Source organism: Equus przewalskii, chromosome 20, assembly GCF_037783145.1.
Source record: "Equus przewalskii isolate Varuska chromosome 20, EquPr2, whole genome shotgun sequence".
In the NCBI taxonomy this organism is placed as follows: Eukaryota; Metazoa; Chordata; class Mammalia; order Perissodactyla; family Equidae; genus Equus; species Equus przewalskii.
The window spans coordinates 2,240,483-2,261,586 of NC_091850.1; the positions used below are offsets into that span (position 1 = coordinate 2,240,483).

Here is a 21,104-nt window from a genome sequence, read left to right on the forward strand (position 1 = left end):
CAAAGATGCTGGGTCGTGCAGGCAGGAAACATTTTTATTAGTGGCCTTGATTCATTTGTCATGTAGTGTCTGACGGAGATGACATGTCCAGAGGACCCACCTGGGGCGCGCCACCACTGCCCGCTGGGGCTGCCCCTGCAGTCCAGATGCCAGGCCTCTGTCCATCACACCAGGGGAGCCCACCCCACGCCCACGAGGTCCCCACCGCTGGCCCCTCAGGCCCTAGGCCCCATCTTGGCCAGGGGTTGTGGGGAGGACAAAGCTGGAGTCTGAACCACCAGTTTCGTTTTGGTTTCATGATCATTTAAAAAACAGAAAAGACAAACATTTCACAGTCTTTAAAAAAACAAGAGTCCGAAGACAGCAGCCGGGGTCCTCCACCTGGGGTCCCCGTGGCGGCCGGGCTTCCCTGCCCGGAGGCCGGCGCCCGCCCGGCGCTCACTGGCCCGAGCCGTAGGGCCAGCTGAAGGTGCTGCCCGACAGCAGCATGTCCCGGATCAGCGTCTCGATGGGCGTCTTGCCCACCAGGCGCATGAAGAAGAGCTGGGATATGAGGGAGGCGGGCACGGCGCGCAGGGCGGGCAGCCGCAGCAGCAGGCGCCCGAAGCGCTGTGGCTGGGACGGGTACTGGGCCCGCACATACTCGGTGAGGGCCACCTGCGCCTTCTCCTGCAGGCTCTCCACGTGCGCGGGGTCCGAGAGGCCACAGGCATCTGGGGGCACAAGGGCGAGGTGAGACAGGGGTGGGAGGTGGCGGGACGATGCAGGGCCCCAGGGGTGACTGGGGGCCACCACTCAGGGTGTGAGTACGGAAGGACCGGGCACTCGGGGTGGGAGATGGGACCTGGACACAAACAGAAGTATCTAAGGCAGTGTCGGTCCTAGAGATACTGAGGTGGCCTCATCTAAGGGCGATGACACAGGGCTAGGGGCAGTGATGTCTCAAGGGTGCAGGGGGACCCACCCGACTGAGATGCCTGGCCCGGAGACAAGTTCTAATCAAGCTCAAGGGGAAGCTGGGGAGGGAACTCGGGGAGTAAGGCAAAGCCCCGAGGCGGTATTCAGACAGCCCAGAGGAGCCCGGGCTGTGAGTGACCGGCACAGCATGGCACAGCATCTAGCCGGGGCCGTGAAGGTGGGGGGCAGTCTTCTGGGAAAGGAGGAGGGACAAAGCCATATTTATCAGATGCAAGGCCCGTCCCAGAGGCTTGCGTATGGTTGCCGCATCCCTGGCCCCAGGGAGACACCTAGCGGGATCTTGCGCCATCCAGAGCGCAGAGCCAGCCGGCCACCAGTCCCCGGAATAAGGTGCGGCTTTTGCCGTCACTCAGGGCAAGGCCGGTATCCGGACAGCCCCGCCCCTCGGCGGGAGGGGCCCCCAAGCCCCGCCCCTACGCGTGCAGCGTGGCCCGAGCCGCGCGGACGCCACCCAGGGGGCGGGTTGGGGGCCTGGGACCCAGGGAGAGGGGCAGCCTCGCGTGCGTGCGGGAAGAGAACCCTAAGTCGGCAGAGTGGGTCAGAGGGTTTAGGAAGGACAGAGATCAGGGAATGAAGGCCAGAACCAAGTGTCAGAGGACACCCCCCCCCCCCGCCACGACCCCTCACCGAGCAAGAACACCTTGATGAGGGGGCGGCGGGGCGGTGGCTCGGGGAGCCTGGGAGTCAGGGAGAGCGGCTGTGGGAGCCCGAGGCACGGGGCCAGCCAGAGCCAGCCTTGGGTCCGGGGACCCCGGGACCTGGGGGTGGAGGCCTCGGGGCGCAGGGCGCGCGCCCGCCTCTCACCCGGCGTGAAGAGCGCGATGGCCTTGAGGCAGCCGTACTCGGCCGAGTCGACCTGCAGGCGGCCCAGCTTGTCCACCTGCTCCTGGAAGGCGCGCACCTGGTCCATGAAGGCCACGGCGCGCTCGGCGGCCATGGGCGCGGCGTGGAGGCCGGCGGCGGCCAGCAGCGGCGCCGTGTGCAGGGGCAGCGCCGCCTGCGCCGCGTTCAGCACGAAGAGCTCGCTCCAGCTGAGGCGCAGCAGCGCCACCTGGTCGGCGACCGGCAGCTCGGGGAAGAAGGGCGCGTGGCGCGCCCACTCCACGGTGCTGAAGAGCAGCCGCGCCGCCAGCTCGCACACGTTGTCGATGCCCAGCACGGCGCCCGCCGCGCCGGCCCCCGCGCCGAAGCGCCCGGCCGCCGCGGGGTAGGGCTCGGCGCGCAGCAGCTGCGCGATCAGCTCCGACACCGGCTGCCCCGGGAAGAGGTCTCCGCCCGCCGCCGCCGCCGCCAGCGCCGAGCCCGGCGGGCTGCCGGAGGAGGCGGCCACGGCGCCCGGCAGCGAGTGCGGGATGCGGCCGCGCTGCACCGCTGCGAGGGGAGGGAGGGGGTCGGGCCGCAGGGAAGGGAAGCGGGGAGGAGGGCACGGAGGGGACGGGAGAGAGCACCCCCCGCCCCCCGCAGGAAATGGGGAAGGGAAGGAGATGGAGAAGAAGAGTCACGGAAATGGGTACGGGAAAGGGATTGAGGGCCCCGGGGCGGGGGGGGGGGGGGACGGACACGGACACACCAGAGAGGGGAGGGTGGGGTGTCAGGAAGAGGGAGGAACAGGGAAGGAGGAAGGGGAAAGCAGGGGCCGGAGTCATGGGGGGGGGAGGAATAAAGAGGGGAGACAGTCATTAGAGGGCCACTTGGCCCCTCGGCTCCAAGGCCCAGGACGCCCAGCCGTCCCCTGGAACCCCATCCCCACCCCATGGGCGAACAGCTCGCTGGGAGGCCGGGGCCTTACAGGGCCCCCCTGCCCTGCCCTGTGCCTCCAGCCTGAGGCCAGGGCCAGCCACCATCCCCACCCCTTCCCCGCAGAGGAGCCTGGTGCAGGGACCTTGGCGCGGGAATGGGGCCGCTAGGGGAGGGCTAATTTAATCCACACCTGGCCCCCTCCCACTGGACCGTGTGAGCTCTGCTCTGCAGCCAAGGAGGCTGACCTGTCAATCACGGGGAATCCAGGGGGAGACCTCTACCCGCCCCCAGCAGACCTCCCGCGGGGTCCCTGCAGCCGCCCAGCGCTAGCAGCAGCAGCCTGGCCTGCGGGACGTGCTCAATAAAGCTCAGCGACCCTCAGGAGCCTTGCTGTGAGGAGAGCAGGACCCACTGCCGGCCTTGGCCAGTGTCGCAGGTGACCAGGTGGATGAGAGGGAAACCGAGGCACAAAGAGGAGGAAGAGTGGCTGCATGCCTGTCCAGCCCGTGCCAGGCTGGGCCCGGTGCCAGGCAGACTAATGAACCAACTGAAATGAGCTGGCACGTCCTGTCCCGTCACCCCCGTGAACTTCTGGTCAACCCACCATGGGGTGGATGGGGAGCGGGCCCTGGGGGGGACCCGGGGGTGGCAGAGCTGAGCAGGGAGGCAGAGGCTCAGGTTCCAGCCTGCTCAGGGGACTTCTAAGTCTCAGGGTCGCCTGTCAAATGAGTGTGGCCGGATGGGGCTGCAGTGAATGCCAGCTTGACCCCTGGCTCTGGGGGATCGGAGAGCTTCTCCTTCCCCCTTTGCTCACTGAGTTGTAAACCCCACCTCACCATCCCTCCATCCCCCAGCCATGGTCCCACCTCAGGGCCTTTGCACCTGCTGTTCCCACTCTGAGCACCCCTTCCCCAGCTCTTCCTCCTCCTCATTTAGCCCAGACCACGGGTTCAAGTCCCACACAACTCTACTGCTCTCTGACCCCAGCAAACGGCCCCGCCTCTCCACTGTGCGCCCAGTTTCCCCGTCTGTAAAATGCACATGCTGACAGTGATAACAGCAATGCTGACACCAATCACTGAATTAGGTGGCACTCTAATAACCTGTTTGGCACGAAGTAAGACCTAAACAGACTGTCATTCAAGCCCAGAGACATTTACTGAGTGCCTTCTGTGTCCCAGGACCTGCTGGGGGCACTGGGGATATGTCAGAAAACCAGACAAGAGCCCCTGACCTCGGGGAGCAGCCGTGCTTGTGGGGGGGCAAGTGAATCAGACAGCAAGGTGGATGGTGTGAAATAAAGGGGATGGCGAGGGGCAATCAGGAGAGCTTCTCTGAGGAGGTGGTGTTTGAGCAAACTGTAAAAGAGGGGAGAGAGGAAGCCAAGCAGGTATCTGAAGAAAGGAGGCTCCAGACAGGAATCAGCCTGTGCAAAGGCCCTGAGGTAGGACTGTGCTTTCAGGCATGAGCTAAGATTATGATCATTTCCACTCCTGAAACTTTAGAGATCTGAAGCTCTGATTTAAGGTACAGTAGGATTTTAGGTCAAATGGAGGCAAAATGCAGGTGCGGGGGTGGGGCAGGAGAGTCACCTCAGACTTAAAAGGATCAAAGGGAGTGAATGATCAGACGGTTTTAAAAGAAAAACTCTGAGCAGCTGTTCCCAGCTTCTTCCACAGAGGCCCAGCAGAGAAGCAGCCAACTTCAGAGCAGGAGAGACTCCGGCTGCAGGTGGAGAGAAGCCGTGGCCACAGCCTGGCCCTGAGAGCACACGCAGTGGCATGAAGCCCGGGGTGGGGTGCCCAGGCTCCGTGCGCAAGTCTCTGGGTTCCGCTTGAACTCTAAGGGGGTTTGGTTGAGTTCTAGGCCCAGCTGCCCCGCATGTGTCCGCCCAAGTCCCCGGGGCAGGGACAGGAGGCTGGCCTGCCCTGGCTCCGGGTGCCCGGGGTCAGGCGGAAGGGTAAACAGCCCTTTGCCTCTATCGGGCGAGCTCCTGCCTTGGGCAAACACGAGGAGGCAGGGAGGAGAAAAGCAAATCAAATAAAAAAGTATACCCTTGTTCAGAAAGTGGTGGCCGGGCTGGGGGCAGGGGGCCACCGACGCGGCAGGGCTAGGGAACCTGCCTCAGGGGCCCGGGGAGAGCAGTCCTGACATGGCTGCCCACCGGCTAATCAGATTCCCGCAGCCCAGGGCCCGGCCCGGCTCAGAGGTGAGGTCAGCAGGCCCAGAGCCCGCCCGCCCCCGCGCCCGGCCCCACGGGGACTCACCCTCCTTCCTCATGCCCACCCGGAAGCACTTCTTGAGACGGCAGTACTGGCACTGGTTCCGGTGATGCTGGTCGATCTGGCAGTCACGGTTGGACCTGCGAGCACTCAGAGGTCACCGTGGGGGTCACCTGGACACCTACATCCTGCTCCCTGAGCCACTTTGAAGGATGCACCAGAGAAACACCACTGGGGGCCTCCCTGGGGCTGGGGAAGTGACCTCAAAGGGGCCCAGGGGCTAAGCCTGCAGGTCTGCAAAGAGGAAAGAAGAGTCGGGGTGGGTGGTGATGGATGAATAGGAGTCCATGGCAAAGCAGATTAGCATACTAGGGAGGGTATGCTGGAACTGGGTTTTGAAGGATGAACAGAAGTTCCCCAGATGATCAGAGAGAGCGAAAGCTTGGAAATTTGAAAATATGGAGGCCTAAACAGTTTCATTTTACTTGGCCATTGTCAGCCTAAGGGGTGGAGTCTTTGTCCCAAGAGCAATGTGAGAGCAGAGAAAGAACGGAGTCAGGGAGCAGGGTTCTGAGAGATGACCAAGAGACTAGGGGCCAGGCCAGGGACCCCTATGGGGTCACAGCACTGTGGGGCCCAGCATCATTGTCCTGCACAAGGCTGCCACCAATGAAGGAACGAATGAATGAATGAATGCCTGTCCCCCCTTTAAGGTCCCACCCCCACCTCCCCTCCTGTGGGAAGACCTCCCACCTTCTAACTGAGCCCAAGAAGCTTCCTCTGGGTGGCTCTTGGGGGATCGTTGTTGCTCCTCCCAAGGGCCCTGCCCTGCAAGAGAGTGAGCTCTCCATCTGTCCGTCTGTCTGTCCAAGGTCAGCCTCAGGCAGGCAGGTTCAGGCCTCTGTTCCTCAAATGCCCTGGCACCTTCTGCTCCCTCCACATCTCTCCGCACGCAGCCCAGGGCAGACACCCTGGGAGCCCCGCCAGGCCACCATGAGGGTGCCGGAGGCAACCACAATGAAACCCTCAAGGTAGGTGACAAGCAGACCCGCCCAGGCCCAGGCAGCCACTTTTCCACCCCGCCTCAGGCTCCTCACCTGGAAAAGGAAGGCCAGAGGCCGCCAATAGTAGGAGGCGCCGGGTCTGGGGAAATCTGGGGGCCCTGGGGCAGTGCCTCAAGACCCAGGCCCCAGCTGGGGGTCCCAATGGCAGCTTTAGGAGAGCTGAGGCTCTGGGGGACCTCCAAGTGCCCAGGGTCCTGGCCTGGCCTGTGAGCCCAGGCCTCTGCTCTCTGCCCCTGGACCAGCCTGAGCCCCCAGGAAGAGGCCCTGCTAGGGCGGAAGGAGCTCAGGCAGAACCAGAACAAAGCCCAGCAAGCAGGCGGGGGAGGGTCCTGAGCAGCTGGGTGGAAAGGGCCCCTGACCTCAGCGGAGGCCCTGAACCTTCTGCCACCACTTCCCCAGGTGTGGAGTCAGGACAGGTCTCCTGTCCCTCCAGATGGGAAGTTCTGCCTGCTATCCCACCTAAAGAGCACATGCTTGGCCCAACTCTGTGGCCCAGCTCAGCCTCCTCACTGAGCTTCTGGCCTCCAGTCCAATTTGATCCCAACCCTCTCTTGTCCACACATCCTCCGTGGCTCCGTGACACCCTCGGTCCAGCATCTCAGATCCACTCAGTCTAACTTCTCCCCCGCCTGGGGTTCTCACCTGACGACAGTGCCCCTGACCTGCCACGAAGCGTCCTAGGGCAGCTCTCTGCAGGAGTGCCCTCAGGCGGCAGGCCCCCTCTGTGGTCCTCCTTCAAGCGGCCCTCCCTGAGCCTCAGGCAGAGCCCCTTGCTCCCTCCTGGGACCCCAGGCCCATCCCTCCCTCTGCCCAGCCCAGGCCACAGGCTGGGGGCATCTGCGGCTCTGTCTCCTCCCGAATGGAAGAGGGCTGGGCTTGGAGCTGGGTTTCTCTGGGGAACCACCCAAGCTGGGCTCTGAGGAGACTTTGCTGAATCAATCTGAGGCTCAGAGAGCAGCAGTGACTTCACCAGGTGACCCAGCACAGAGCTTCTGAAGAACCTGCCAGCTCCAAACAATGCTGCCTCCTTCCTCCACCTTGGTGCTCCCTGCCCCCGCCCTCAGGGAGCCCCTGGACCCGGAAAGTGCCTGAACCCCTCCCTGCCCTCCCTAAAGACCCGGCCAGAGAGCAGGCAGTTATTGCAGCAGTAAGAATGAGGCCAAAGTCTGGTGGCCCAGTTAGCGCGGGAGGAGGGACTAAGCCAGCCCCCCACCCCCTAAACAGAGCACACACGGCCACCCCAGACAAGCCCTGACCCTGGACCTGGGGCCAAACTCCAGCCTTGGGTGTCCCGCCTGGTGGCCTTGCTAACGAGCCCTCCATCAGCAGCTCTCCAGGGGGATGCCCTGACCTCGACTCAACCACCGCCCTCTCGCCAGCCCCACGTGCCCCCTGCTAAGCCCAAGTGCGGCAGGGCCTCCCCCCGGTGACCCAGGGCAAGGCTCTCCGGCCTCAGTTTTGCGCATCTGGAGCATGGGACTCTCCATGTTGGCTCTGCAAAGCCGTACACGTTCAGAGGACGCAGAGTGGGGCTTGTCAACGGAGCGAAAGGACGCTCACCAGAAAACGGTGGGAAAGGGACACCCAACCCCAGAACCTTCTCCAGGGGACCTAATGCCCCAGGACCAACCAGAGAAGCTGGCAAGGCCACGCCCTGTCAGCCGGGACTGCAACCTAAGGCGCCCCGGCTCCTTCTCGGAGCATTCACGCCCACCCCGTCTGAGAGGCCAGCGAAGTTTCAGGGATTTTCCGGGAGCCTCGGTCTGCCCCGACTCCTGCCAGGGGTGAGAGGGCACGGGGGCGGGGAGCAGCCGAGGCGCGGGCAGATCCAGCCGCCCTCCCAGTCCTCCCAGCGGCGGCTTCCGGTGACCCAAGGCCCAGGGTGAGCCCGGGGGGTTCCCCCCATGGGCAGACCCAGCTCCACCCCACAGCACGGCCCCCCCAGGCGAAGGAGGCCGCCCTCTGCCACCCAGTCTCGCTCCGGCCGCCGCCTCGGTGGCCAGGGCGACTTTGGAAGTGATATTTGACCCCAAGGGCGCGCCGTATCGATCCGCGCGGCCGCAGACAATGGCCCCTGGACGCTTCGAGCCCCACAGTCCAAGTTTCACGTTCGATTCCCGCGGGGGCCCCCGTGCGCCCGGATGCCCGAGAGGAGGGATGCCCTGGGGTTAGGGTGCCACCCTGACAGCACCCCTAACCCCTCCCCCCCGCGGAGATGACCCCTCTCCGGAGAAAAGAGGGAGAGAGGAGGAGCAAGTAACTGGGGCGGAAGCCGCAAGGGACCACCCGATGAGGGACCCGCATCGAAACAGCGCCGACTGTATACACAACCCTAGAAACGGAAGGGAGAGGGGAAGAGGGACCTGTGCCCCTATCCCAGAGGGGGAGTGGAGGCCCAGGGAAGGTCAGCACCAGGCCCAAGGTGACCGAGCAGGTCACAGGCCCGGTCCAGGCCGGGGCTGGGGGCGCGGCGGCGGGGCGCGGATAGAGGGCTCACCGGCAGGTGTAGCTGAGGTTGCGGCGGATGCTCCGCTTGAAGAAGCTCTTGCAACCCTCGCAGGTGAAGACGCCGTAGTGCTTGCCGCTCGACTTGTCCCCGCACACCACGCAGTCCACCTGCAGCCCCGGCCGCTCCTCGTCGCCCGGCTCCGCGTCGCTGGCGGCGCCGGGAGGGGAGGCCGAGTCTTCCTCGACCGCGCGCGGGTAGCCGCCCGCCTTGTCCACGCCGTTCGTGTCGCCGCCGCCGCCGCCGGGGCCGCCCCAGCCGCCGGTCACCATGGCCATAGCCCCAGGGCAGCGGGGCCAGGGCGCCCCCTCCGCGCTCCTCCCTCCGGGCACCTCTCTCGGCCCGGGGGACCCTACCCGGCGCGCATCCGGCCCCGGCGCGCGGGGGGCACCGGCTGCACCCCCCAGAAAAGTTTTGCAGCAACTTCCTGCGGCCGGTCCGCGCGCCCGGGCGGAACTGGTCGGGCCGGTTCCAGGCCAACTTTCCCACGCGTGCGCGAGGCAGGGCCCGGGGCCGGGGGGGGCACGCTAGAGGCGCGGGCCGGGGGCCCCGGGGACTCGCGCCCCGCCGCCCTGGAGCCCCAGCGGGGGCGCGCGGGCCATGGCCCGGCCCGGGCTGCGCAGGGGGCGCCCTCTGGCCTGGCCGCCGCTCGGCCGGGGGCTGCGGCCAACTTAGCGGGCCGCCATCGGAGCGCTGGAGGCCGGGGGGAAAGTTTGGCCGCAAGTTGCGCGGCCGCCCGCGCCGGGGGGGAGGGGCGGCGGGCGCGCGCCGGGGCCGGTCGCCGCGCCCCCTGGGGCCCCCGGGCCCCCCGGCGGCTGAGCGGGACCTGCAGGGCCGCGGGCCGGCGCTCCCCGAGCTGCCGCCCCCGCTGCGGCCGCGCCCGCCCGGCCTGGGCCTGCGCCTGGGCCCGAGCCTCGCTCTCGCCGCCGCCGCCGCCGCCGCCGACCCCGCGCGCCGGCCTCGCGCTGCGGCCGGTTTGACACACAACGTTCCATCCGCGGGGCGGGCGGGGGGCGGGGGCGGGGGCAGGGGCGCGCGCCGCGGGCTGGGGGCGGGCGCTCGTTGCCCCGGCGACGGCCGCCCTTATAAGGGCATGGGTGGCCGTGCGCGGCGCCCGGCGCCCGGGCCGGCGGGGGGGCGGGGGCGGGGCGCGGGCCGCCGGCCTGACCCTGCCCCCTTCCCCGGCCCCCTCGCCGCCCCCCCCGCGCCGCTCCAGCCTTAACCCCTGCCGGGCCGCGGCGGGAGCCTGAGCCGCCGCTGCCCTCTGCCCTTCCGCAGCCTCGCCAAGATGTCTGTCCGAGGCCCTCCCCTCCACCTCCGGCCTTGGACGTTGCGTCGCTCAGCCGCCCTCGAGGCGCCCCTCCGAACCCCCCCTGCATTCCCGGCAGAAGCAATAATGGGGGCCAGTTGCACCCGGGGGGCACGCCCCTGCGCAATACACACACACACACACACACACACACACACACACGCACACACAGAGCCTGGGGCATTTCTTTGCACAGTCGCATGATGGATTGTGTTTGCTTCCTCTTCCAGAAAGTCGCCGCGTCCGACCCCCACCGCACCCTTTCTCTGCTTGGGCTAACACCTGGTGCTCGGAATCTCCAGGGGGAAGGGATGTTGCGGTCTGCGGCAGGCGGGGGCGCGAGGTCAGGGGGCCCCTCGGCAGAATCTCAGGCCTCTGGGGGCAGGGCGCCCAGCCCAGCCAGGCTGGAGGCGGCAGGAATGCCCACCACCCCTGCTGGGGCCTGCCCTTTTTCCTCCTTAATTTCCTTTCCTTTTTGAGCTTTACAGAAAGGGCTTGGCCGGGCGGCCGGCTGGACTGCAGATGTCTCTTCCAGGCTCCCCGGAGCTTCCCAGCTGCCGCCCCGCCTCCAACTCCCCACCCCACTCCCGCCCCCCCACGCCCCAGACGCCAGCTGGGGCCCACCAGCATTTATTAAGCACCCTTTGTATGCCCCCGCTCCTCCGGGCTGGGGAAGCCAGCCTCTAGCTCTGGGCCTGTTAACGTTTAACCGGCTGGAAAAGCCCTTGCTGGAGTGACCTTTCCCCTCGGAGTCCCGCAGGTTCAGTCGCCTCTGCCCTGCGCAGGGCCCACAGCGAGACACCAGAGCACGTGGCTGGGCCTCTGGGAGGGCTGCGGGCAGGAGAGCAGTACCCTCTACCCCCCGCCGGCTCCTACACCCGCCTCTCTCAGGAAGAGGCCTTGGGAAAAGGCATCCCCTCTCCATATGACATCTGAGGGAGCACCCTCCGTGGTGGTGGGCGGGCGCGGCGCTGGGGATGCCTGGAGACATTGCAACACTTAGGACACCGAGGTTCTGGAAAAGCCAGGCACAGCACTCTCAGGGAGGGTCTAGCTGGACATGATGTGGGGGAGGTTTTAGCAAATACAGAAACTAAGAAGGACTAGAGTTAGCCAAGAGCAAGGACTTCCCATGGGTCTGAGCAGAGTGGAGTTCTCTGCCCTGTAAGCCCCCTGGGGAACGGGGACCTGGAAGGTTAGAGAGGACCCTTTGGTTCTGGGGCTGTCCGGCAATGTGGGGGCGCTGGCTGGTTTGTATTTGGGGCGAGGACACGGGTCCTAGGCCCCTGGCGGGACTTTCTAAGATCCTTGGCAAGGGAAGACGGGGTGGGGATCTCAGAGAAGGGATCAGAAAGGGAGACTGGGAAGGGAAAGAAGGCTCAGGGAAGGGAGGGAGAGGGGAGGGGTGGGGCAGGGAACCGGGTTTGAGGGACACAAGTCTGGGGGCCGGTTCAGAAGCGACAGTCTGGGGCCAGTTTGGAGATTTAGGGGAAGAAAGTCGCCGCAGACCCCAGAACCAGGCTGGTCCAACCCCTCGGCGGCCGCCCCGCCCCCTCCCAGTACTCCGCCGCCCCGCACCCCCTGGGGCCCTGAGGGAGTCCGGCCCCACCCCCCTGACCCCTGCCCGCGGCCCCGCGGTGACATTTGACCTTGCGGCGGCCGCGGACGGGGACAAAGAGGCCCGGGCCCATCTGCGCGGGGGCACCCGTGGGAACGGCTAGCGCCGGCTGGCGGCCTGGGAACCTGCCCCGGCCCTCCTCCAGCGCGAACTCCTCCCACCCTCCAACAGGTCACTTCGTCTGCTTTTGTCCCCTCCCCCGGCCCCCCAGCAGGGGCAACCTTGTGAGTCTGGGGGCTAAGGTCATTCTTGCACTACTGGGGAGAGAGGGGACAAGAGCGGGTAAGGTCGGCTCCCGTGCCCCGCCATGGGCGACCTTGCCCGCCTCGGTTTCCCTGCTTTTCTCAAAGCCGGCCTCGGTCCAGAGGGTGTGCGCGGGGTGCGAAGGTCGCCAGCCCCAGGGCCCGCCCGCGGCGCCCGCGGCTGGGAGGACCCGCAGAGGCCAGGCGGCGGGCTGGCGCAGACCTCGGCCGCCGGCGCCCCGCAAAGGCAGCCACCCCACCCCCCGCGCACGCCCGCACAGGGGCGGCCTGGCAGCTAGCCCACACCGGCCTGCGATGAAACCCCTTCTAATCCCGTCTTGGGCTTCAGCTACCGCCCTGCAGGGGACAGCTGCCCACTAATCCAGGCCGGCCGGGTCGCCCAGCCCCTCTCCCGCGCGGGCGGACGGCGCGGAGGGCCGGGACACGTGGCCCCGCAGGGGACGCGCCGGCCGCCGGCCGCTGGGACCCTGACGCCGACGCTCCGGGGGCTCCGGCTGAGGGCGGCGCGGCTCCAGAGCGCCGGTGCGCCTAGCTGCCCGCCGTGAGCGCTCGGCCGTCCTCCCCGCCCCGGCCGGCCCGAGGTCGGCTTGCAGGCTTTGCCTTCCAGGCGCCCACACCCCGGAGGCCCTTTAGCTTCGCCCCGCATTCTTTGCACCTTCCAAAGCAGCCTCTGAGTCCTCCTCCCCCTCCGCCCCGCGAGCCCGTGCTCTTCCAGCCAGCCTTCCGCCCTGGACCGCGCCAGCCTGCACCTGCCGTCTGGGATGGGGGCATCTTCCTCTTGGGAGCATCTGCCAGGCCCGGCCCAGGAAGGGGTGGGCAGGGGAAGGTGTGTGGGGGCTCCTGAAGGCAGGTGAGAGTTGGAATTCCAGCTCTGGATGTAGGACCTCACTGACCCCCTGACTGCACAGCCCAGGCTGCTTCGGGCATGACCCCGCTGACATGTCCTGTTAACATGACGCATGGTGCCTGGCAAGAAACACCAAGTCTTTCTCAAATGACCAGCCACCTTCCCCCCCAGGCCCCAGAAGCTCAGGTGCACCAGCCCCCACCGTGCTGAACGTGCCTCAACAAGCAAAGTCACAACACATGACATCATAACATCACTCCGGGACAGTTTATGACATGGCCTGCCACAGCTGTCTGGCCGGTCTGGATGCAGCAGGGGCAAGGCCTACAGAAAGGTTTCTCCTGGCCCGGGGGTTGGGCAGGGCGGCCGGGGCCTCCCCAGGGCCCTCACTGTGGCCTCCAGCAGGGCCAGCTCCTCCGCCTGTCGGGCCTCCATTAGTGCCATCTGCTGCTCCAGCTTCCGTCGTTGCCCCTCCTGCTTCCGGTGGGCGCCACGGAAGGCCAGGACCAGGGCGCTGGAGGGGGGAGGCTGAGCTAGGAAAGAGCCCCCGCGCCACCCACGAGAGGGCTCTGTACCCCCCGCCCCAGGCAGGGGCTCTTTGAGACTGGGTCTTCCTGAGGCCTCTGCATCATTCAGCAGGGGCTGACAAACATTAGGCACCAGGGGAGGTGTGGGGTGGATTGAACTTGTCACCCACATTATGGGGGCAAGCCGAGGCTCAGAGAGAGCCAGGGGCTCTTCCAGGTCTCCAGGGGAGGGGCACCCACCTGTGAGCCTTGCATAAATCACTGTTCAGCTCAGCACTCTGAGCACGTCTGGCTCGCCCCTTCTGAGCCATCTGTTCCAGTTCCTCCCACAGAGACTGCAGCTGCTCCCGCAGGCCCAGGGCCCTGGTGCAAGGGTGGGGAGAGAGGGGCTCACAGCCATACCAATCCTGTCTTCCTTCCCGCCTCCCACCTCCCTGCTCACGGTGTTGTCTCCATGTGAACACAGCTGTACACAGGCATGCACACAGCACCGCCATGGGCTCTCCCAAATGCCCCACCCAGGCCACACATCCCCCAGCCTGGGACCCAGGCACACACACACCGGGCGAGTGACGCTGCCAGTTCCTGGGCCAGCTCCTCTGAGTCCTGCACTTTGCCCACCTGGCCACCATCAATGCCCCTGCTGCCACCAGGGACAGCAGGAATGCCCTGTGAGAGACAGAAGCAAAGGTAGTGACATTGCCCAGGCTGAGGGTTTGCTCAGCCCAAGCTGGATGTTGAGGTCTCCCAGACTGTGGTGGCCACAACCCCTCCCCTCATAGAGTCCCCAGTCTGGTGAGATACCCCAAGAAGGGTAAAATTAATTCCTAACAAAGGAAATAAATCATAGGAGCACTCATCTTAAGGCAGTCTAGGAGGGCTACCTGGAGGAGGTGATGTCTGAGCTCAGACTGCAGGAGGACAAGGACTTAATCAGATAAAGAGGGAAGTGACTGGTGTTCCTGGCAGGAGCACAGCACGTACAAAGGTTTGGAGGTGGAAGAGATGATTCAAAGGAGGGTTCCAGAAGCTGCTGAAGGCTTTAAGCAGAGAACAGACAGGATTAGACAGGAAGGGGCAAAAGGGAAGCCCTCAGGGGGGAAGCTGGAACCAAAATCTAGGAAGAGATGATGCGTGGGCTGGCCTGTTGGAGTGGAGGGGGAAGTGTAAATAAGTCTGGGAGTGAGAAGGAAGAGGGACAGCTTTGAGTGACACGCTAAACCCCTTGGGGCTCACTGGGCTCAATTCTCTCCAAGAAAGAAACCCTAAAGTACAGGTGGTAAAGCTGGACATGCAGCTTCATCGTTTAACTCCTTCCTTTTTGCAGAAATGGAAACTGAGGCTCAGAGGGGGCCAGGATTGACCAGAGCCCCCTAGCCAGTAGTGTGCTGCTCTCTCTGCCAGGTCCAGCAGGGCCCGCTCACCTGGACCCGCTCCTCCTCGTCTCCGCTGCTCTGGCCTCCACTGCTGTCGCCACCACTGCTGTCGGCGCCCCCCATCTGGAGCTGTGCCCGCTCCCACTGCAGCTGCTCCAGCAGGAGCACGTGGGCCGGGCCCTGGGCGCGGAGGGCAGCCTCCCGCAGCTCCAGACCCCGCTTCTCCCGCCGCACCAGCTGGAGCCGCAGCATTAGGTCCGCCAGGGTCTCCTGAGAGATGAAGGAGAGGGCAAAGAATGTGCGCCTCTAGGATCAACTGCTGGAAAAACAGGCCCCGGGAGGCGCCCGCTGATGGCCAGTCAGGCAAGAACTCCGTCTCACTGTGATCTTGTGTGGTGGCAAAGACCGTCCTCCCACAAAAACTACAGCCATGGAAACGGCCGTGCAGAGAGGGCAGGTGTCTTAGACAAGTCAGGCAGCAGCTCAGGGGAGCAGCAGTCTTCATGCCAGGCTACACACCCCAGATTATGTCCCCTACCCCCATCTCTGTCCCATAGGAAGGGCATTTTGCAAAGCCAGATGTGGAGTCTTATAAGAAACTGAATTCCAGAGGACAAACTCCTATTCATCCTCCAAAGCCCAGCTCCACATTCCCCTCCCTCCAGGAAGCCTGCCCCCAGCCCAGCCGAACTCTCCTTTGCTACTTGGTCCCCCAACCACATCCCTCTCAGCCTCAGTCAAGGGTTTTGTCCTACGTGGTGACCAAAGCCCATGTGTACCCGCGTGGCTGCCAGGTCCTGCTGGATCTGCATCTTCTCCAGCCGGGGCAGGGCTGGGCCAGGCTGGGTCCCCAGAATGGCCTGCACCATGGCTTCTGCATGAGGCACGGCGGGCGTGGGTGCCAAGGTGGGGCCAGGCTCTGGGGGAATCTTCACTAGAGCACGGCGCTCCTGGAGACGCTGGACATAGCCCCGGAGCTGGGTGGCCACCTCCTCTGGTGTAGGCCTATCCACACTGCTGCCCTCGGGGCTACAGGAAACATAAGAGGGGCCTATGTCAACACTGGCAGACATGGTTGTGCTAACTTCATGCTGGCCCTGGTGGGCTCTATCATCTTCCATCTTACTGACCATAATGGATCTTATGCATCTGTGATGGGTGCTCTCCAACCAACTTGGTCGGCACCATAACGCTGACCCCAATGGCAACATCATCCATCAAGACAACGTAGTGAACACCCTTGTGCCAGTGGGCACCATTGCTCCTGGCAACGTGGTGGATGCCATCACACCAACCCAGTGGGCACTGTCACTCCTGCCAACATGGTAGACAACATCATGCCAACTCAATGGGCACCATCACTCAGCTTGCCAACTCTGTTAGGCAGTATCGTGCCAATCCCAGTGGGTACCAACATCAGCCCAACCCCATTAAGCACCATCATGCTAGTTCTAATCAGTGGGCGCCATCATCCATCTTCATGCCAAAGATGTCCTATACCAAACCCAGTGGCTGTCAACCACCATGCCAACTTTGTTGAGTAGCAACCAGCCAACTCCAGTCAGGCCTCATGCCAACAACAGTGGGCCACGCCAACCCCCAACACAGGACCAGCTCTGGGAGCCCCATTCTCCAGTTACGACCCCATTCACTGGCCCGTCCACTTCCCAGGGTTCCCAGAGGTACCTTGGTTGTGGCTCCCTCAGTGTCCCACCATCCATGGCAGCCTCCTCTTGTGCCAGCAGCCTCTGAGCTTCCTTCTCAGCTGCCTCCAGGTCACCCACGCAGGCTTCTGCTCCTGAGCCCGCTTCCCAAAGAGTGAGCAGGGCGCCATACCCGTCCTCACAGAGCTCACTGTGGGACACTGGTTCTGAGTGCTCCAGGACACCCAGCCCCAGCTTGCTGTGTAGGTGACATCCCCACTTGCTCCTGGCTCCCTTCCTTCACCTCCCACCTCCGCCCCCAGGAGCTTGCAAACTCCTTCAGCACCTTCACCTAAAATTGCCTTCATTTTTGCGGTGGGGGAAAGTGCTTTCCTGCAAGCACCCTGTCTCTCTCTGAGGATGGGGGCCCTCCTCAGGGCACACCCCTTCCCTTCCCAGCCGGTGACGTCACGCTGGGGTGCACGGACCTGTATTGCAAGGCCAGACGCAGCGCGGTGGCCTCGGCCTCCCGCTGGCCCAGCTGCATGCTGAGGCCCTCACAGCGGCCCTTGCACTCCTGCAGCACAGCCGACAGCAGGCGGTTGAAGCCTTTCAGCTTCTCGATGCTCCTGCCTCCGAAGGTGGGGAAGAGGGAACGTGAGAGGCCTCTCGGGGTGGTCAGGACCTGATGGATGTCGCCACTCCTCCTCCCTGCCCTGACTCCGGCTCCAGGCCCGGCTTTATATGGCATTGCCCAGGTGCCCTCACGAGCTCAGCCTTTGTGGCTCTTACCCCCGGAGTTGCTCCATCTGGGCTTCCATGATGTGCATCTCGGGGGCGACGGGCTGGGTGGGGAGAGGCCCAAGCATCTGGGTGCTGGAATCACTCCGGAGGCGCCGGAGCAGGGGGTGAGCCAGGGAGAAAGGGTCCTGCTGGGAAGATGTGACTTGCTTCACTGATTTGTCACCGATAATCACCATGCATCGTCGGTTTAGGCCTTTGCCAAGCCTGGAAGCTATGGGATTGCATGCCCAGGATTTGAGGCTCCCCACCTCAAATCCTAAGGATCTCAAAGTCATGGTTTTGAGCTTCCCACACTCACATGAGTCCCCCAAGGCTCCTCGTCTGCCCCAGAGCTGCTGGAACCACTGCCCAAGCCACCTGCTCGGCCACGGGAGGGAGGTGGGAAGGGCTCCAGGCTCACCAGGGAATCCTGTAGCTCCTGGACCTGGTGGGAGGGGGGCGGGGGAGGGGAGGTCAGGCCTGGGGGCTCCAACCACTGGCCAGCCCTCTCTAAGACCTGTTCCTAGAGTAGTGGCAAGAGCGCCGGCTGGGAGAAAGGAACCCCAGCTACTCAGCCCACCAGATCCCTCACTATACGAGCTTGGGCAAGTCACTCAGCCACTCAAGACTTCTCTTTCCTTAGACATACAGGTGGTCAACAGGCACATGAAAAGATGCTCAACATCACTAATCAGCAGGGGAATGCAAATCAAAACCACAAGGAGACAGCCACCTCACACCTGTCAGAATGGCTGTCATCAAAAAGACAAGATAACGTGTTGGCAAGGATGTGGAGAAAAGGGGATACTTGTGTGCTGTTGTGGGGAGTGGAAACTGGTGCAGTCACTATGGAGAACGTATGGAAGTTTCTTAAAAAACTGAAAATGGAACCACCATATGATCCAGCAATTCTGCTTCTGCATGTTTCTCTGAAGGAAATGAAAACACTAACTCGAAGAGATATGTGCACCCCGTGTTCACAGCAGCATTAGTCACGAGAGCCAAGACGGGGAAACAGCCTGAGTGCCTGTCGATAGAGGAACGGATAAAGAAGGTGTGGTATATATGGAATACTACTCAGCCACGAAAAAGGAGGAGCTCTTGCCATCTGTGACAACATGGATGGACCCTGAGGGCATTATGCTAAGTGATGTAAGTCAGACAGAGAAAGAGAAATACCATATCACCTCACTTACATGTGGAATCTAAAAAACAAAACAAAGCAATTGAACCCACAGATACAGAGAACAGATTGGTGGTTGCCAGAGGCGGAGGATAGGGGGGTGGGAGAGAAAAAAAAAAGATTTCCCTTCCCAGCCGTGAAATGGGCCCCACTCCGTAGGGAAATGGCCCCCCCCTTGTGCTGGGCTCCCACAATCTTGCCACGTGGTCCCGCGGGAGATGAGGCCTGCTCCCCACGATCTCTTTCAGCCACATGGCTTCAGGTGCCACCCACATGCTGAGGATGCCCCAATGTGTCCCTCCCAGCCTGATATCTCCCCCACGCTCTGGACTTGGACATACAACTGTCCCTTTGATGGCCCCATGGGGGTGGCCCATCGGCATCTCGAGCTGATCAGGACCCAAGCAGCTTCTGGTCTCCCTCTCACCAAACCTGCCCCTCCCGCAGCCTCCCCATTTCTCACTTCCGGTCCCTCAGGTCTCCAGACCAGGACTTGGCCCCAACCCCTCTCTAGCTTTCAGACCCCCACCTGCCAGCTCCACCTTCAACATCACCCAGAATCTGCTCAGTTCTCGCCACCTCTACAACTCCCACTATCCAGCCAGTGTCTGGACTCCCTGAATCTCTAGGCTTCCACCCTGGCACCCTACAAGCTGTTCCTCCCACGGCCACCAGAGGGCACCTGTGAATGCCTGCGTCAGGTCCAGACCCTCTCCTGCTCAGAAACCTCCGTGGCTCCCACCTTACTCAGAACAAAAGCTCAAATCCTCCCCACAGCCCACAAGGCCGTGCACAACCTGCCATCACCTCCATGCCCTCATCTCCTCCCACTCACCCCCACACTGGCCTCCTCACTCTTCCTTGAACACACCAATCACACTCCCACCTCAGGGCCTTTGCATATGCTGGTGCCTCTCTGCCCACCATGTTCTTCCCCCAGAACCTTGCATGGCTCCTCCCCCACCTCCTTATGGTCTTTATGGAAATGCCACTTCCTCACTGGGCCTCCCTGATGGCCTTCGCTAAGATTGGAAGGGACCTTTGTCTGTTTGGGGCTCTGCAGTCAATGCTCCATAAAAGGTTTTTTTTTTTTTTTTAATTTAATTAATTAATTAAATTTTTGAGGAAGATTAGCTAACATGCATGCCCATCTTCCTCTACTTTATACGTGGGACACCTACCATAGCATGGCTTTCCAAGCAGTGCCATGTCCGCACCCGGGATCCGAACCAGCGAACCCCGGGCCGCCAAAGCGGACCTGCGAACTTAAGTGCTGCGCCCCCGGGCCGGCCCCGAAGGCTTTTCGAATGAACAAATTGCCCATGCTGGGCCTACCTCCTCCCTCAGACGGGGAGCCCTGGGAGGCAGGCCTGTCCCACTCACCTCTCTCTGCAGCGTCGCCTTCTCAGCCTGGATGGCCTTCAGGGAAGCCTGTGTGCGAATCAGCTCGTCCTCGCGGCTGCCCAGGGCCAAGCGCAGCCAGGCATTCCTCTCTGACAGGCGGGCAGCCTCCCGCCGGCAGCCTGCCCCCTCCTGCTCCCAGCAGGGCACCGGTCCCTCCTCGCTTCTGCCCTCCTCCTCTGTCGGCCCAGGGCGGCCTGGGGGCCGGTGGCGCCAGGCTGCGGCGGCGGCCTCCAGCGCGCTCAGCGCATTCTGGAGAGCGTGAAACACATCAGGGGCTCCGGGCCCGGTGGGGCCAGGCTCCTCCTCCCGGGGGGCTGCCTCTGGTGCCTGGTGGGCTTCCTCTGCAGGTTCATGGGGTCCCTCGGGGGCTGGAGCCAAGCTCCTGCTAAAGTCCCCATCAGCCTCTTTGTCCGTCCTGTGAAGAGGCGAGAGATGGAAGGTTCTGGAAATGGGATCCTCTGGGGTGGGTGGCACACCGAGGCTGTGTGTCAAGGCTGCGGCTGCATCATGCAGGGCCTTGAAAGTCAGGCTGCGGAGGGCAATGGGGAGCCCTGGTGTGTGTGTGAGCAGGGCAGGGACACACACAGATCTGTGGGTGGGGAAGCTACACCAGGGCTGAAGCGGGGGGCACAGACCAAGGGGCCTTACCTGCTCCCCACACCCTGCCCACTGGCCTCCACCTCAGGGCCCAGCAGCTCCGGCCTGCAGCTCTCCTGAGATGGCACAGGGCCCAGCTCAGAACTCCCGCTGGCTGCCTCAGCCTCCTCTGAACTTTCTGCCACAGGGTCCAGCTCACCCTGCAAAGAACCCAGGGCTGAGCTCTGAGCTAAGCAGGGCTGGGCCCTGGGGTCCCAAAGAGCTGGGTGTGGCAGGGAGAGGGGACACTTACGGGCGGAGCGTGCCTCCCTCGTCGGCTTCTGGGACGTGTGGCCCGGACACTCATTGCTGTCCAGAAATCGGTGTCCTCTGAATCCTCCTCCTTCCTCACCCCCAAAAGCCACAGCCTAAGCTGGGCTCTTGCCTTTGTTGTCCTGAGCAAATGACAGCCTCAATTTCCTCTTCTGTGAAATGGGCATTAATTTTCTCCCCTGGAAGGGATCTTGAGTTATCAATGCTGACTCGGCACATTTGAATGCCTCCCTTGACAGGTAGCTCACTACCTACCAAGGTTGCCCTCACCTCCCCCTTCTCCTTTGTTTCCTTTATCTTTCGCTACCTCTGTGCTCCCCTCCCTGGGACGAGGACTTCAAGAGTCCCCTCTCCTCGCCAGGGTGCTTCTGAACCAGAGGCCCCATTCCTGGGGTTGGGTCACCCCAGCCCGCTCTACTTCTACTTTTCTGTTCCTCTGGGAGCACCTTGGTCAGAGGCTCGAGTATCTTGAAGACTCTTGGGGTCACTCTAGCCACTGCCCGCTCAGGCCAGGGCGGGCCAAGATTGGCCTGGGAGGGGCCGGGGAAACAGGAAGCCCCCTCCCCTGGTCATGTGACTTGTTATTGTGCGGTTTCCTCCTCAAGGACAGCGGCTTCCTCCAGCCCCAGTGGGGCACACGTGTCCGTGTCCAGCTCCCAAGATGTCAATCCCTCCTCACTTCAGCCTCTGAGCTCCTCCAACATGTGAGCCTGAGATTCCTTATCTGTAAAA

General features: G+C 63.5%; 2 protein-coding genes across 5 annotated transcripts; both read right to left on the bottom strand.

The window, feature by feature from the left end:
• Positions 1-16: 16 nt before the first annotated feature.
• On the bottom strand, positions 17-8,995 carry NR2F6 (nuclear receptor subfamily 2 group F member 6). The gene is made up of 4 exons (XM_070586499.1): positions 8,502-8,995; positions 4,986-5,080; positions 1,783-2,349; positions 17-713 (listed from the first exon to the last, which is right to left on the bottom strand). Exons 1-4 carry the CDS (start codon positions 8,786-8,788, stop codon positions 439-441), a joined length of 1,224 nt encoding a protein of 407 aa, XP_070442600.1. The 5' UTR covers positions 8,789-8,995; the 3' UTR covers positions 17-438.
• A 3,800-nt stretch (positions 8,996-12,795) lies between these two features.
• Positions 12,796-20,948, bottom strand: USHBP1 (USH1 protein network component harmonin binding protein 1). 4 transcript variants are annotated; one of them, XM_070586514.1, is made up of 13 exons: positions 20,819-20,948; positions 20,353-20,551; positions 20,112-20,260; positions 19,443-19,878; positions 17,196-17,321; positions 16,886-17,022; positions 16,582-16,722; positions 16,137-16,304; positions 15,230-15,479; positions 14,499-14,720; positions 13,637-13,743; positions 13,315-13,437; positions 12,796-13,061 (listed from the first exon to the last, which is right to left on the bottom strand). In XM_070586514.1, the coding sequence occupies exons 2-13, from the start codon at positions 20,404-20,406 to the stop codon at positions 12,872-12,874; spliced, it is 2,103 nt and encodes a 700-aa protein (XP_070442615.1). In that variant the 5' UTR covers positions 20,407-20,551; positions 20,819-20,948; the 3' UTR covers positions 12,796-12,871. The 4 variants fall into 4 exon arrangements, with proteins under 4 accessions (XP_070442615.1, XP_070442613.1, XP_070442614.1 ...); XM_070586512.1 differs by having other exon boundaries at positions 16,886-17,025; XM_070586513.1 differs by having other exon boundaries at positions 16,886-17,025; positions 20,680-20,876.
• Between the last annotated feature and the right edge of the window lie 156 nt (positions 20,949-21,104).

Excerpts from the sequence above, each read along its gene's own strand:
- NR2F6 (XM_070586499.1), bottom strand. The coding sequence starts at position 8,788 with ATGGCCATGGTGACCGGCGGCTGGGGCGGCCCCGGCGGCGGCGGCGGC. Across the intron at positions 5,081-8,501 it reads AACCTCAGCTACACCTGCCG|GTCCAACCGTGACTGCCAGA; the intron begins GTGAGCCCTCTA and ends GAGTGCTCGCAG. Across the intron at positions 2,350-4,985 it reads GGTGGGCATGAGGAAGGAGG|CGGTGCAGCGCGGCCGCATC; the intron begins GTGAGTCCCCGT and ends CTCCCCTCGCAG.
- USHBP1 (XM_070586512.1), bottom strand. The coding sequence starts at position 20,406 with ATGAGTGTCCGGGCCACACGTCCCAGAAGCCGACGAGGGAGGCACGCT. Across the intron at positions 20,261-20,352 it reads GAGGGAGGCACGCTCCGCCC|GGTGAGCTGGACCCTGTGGC; the intron begins GTAAGTGTCCCC and ends GGTTCTTTGCAG. Across the intron at positions 15,480-16,136 it reads CTGAGGGAGCCACAACCAAG|CCCCGAGGGCAGCAGTGTGG; the intron begins GTACCTCTGGGA and ends TGTTTCCTGTAG.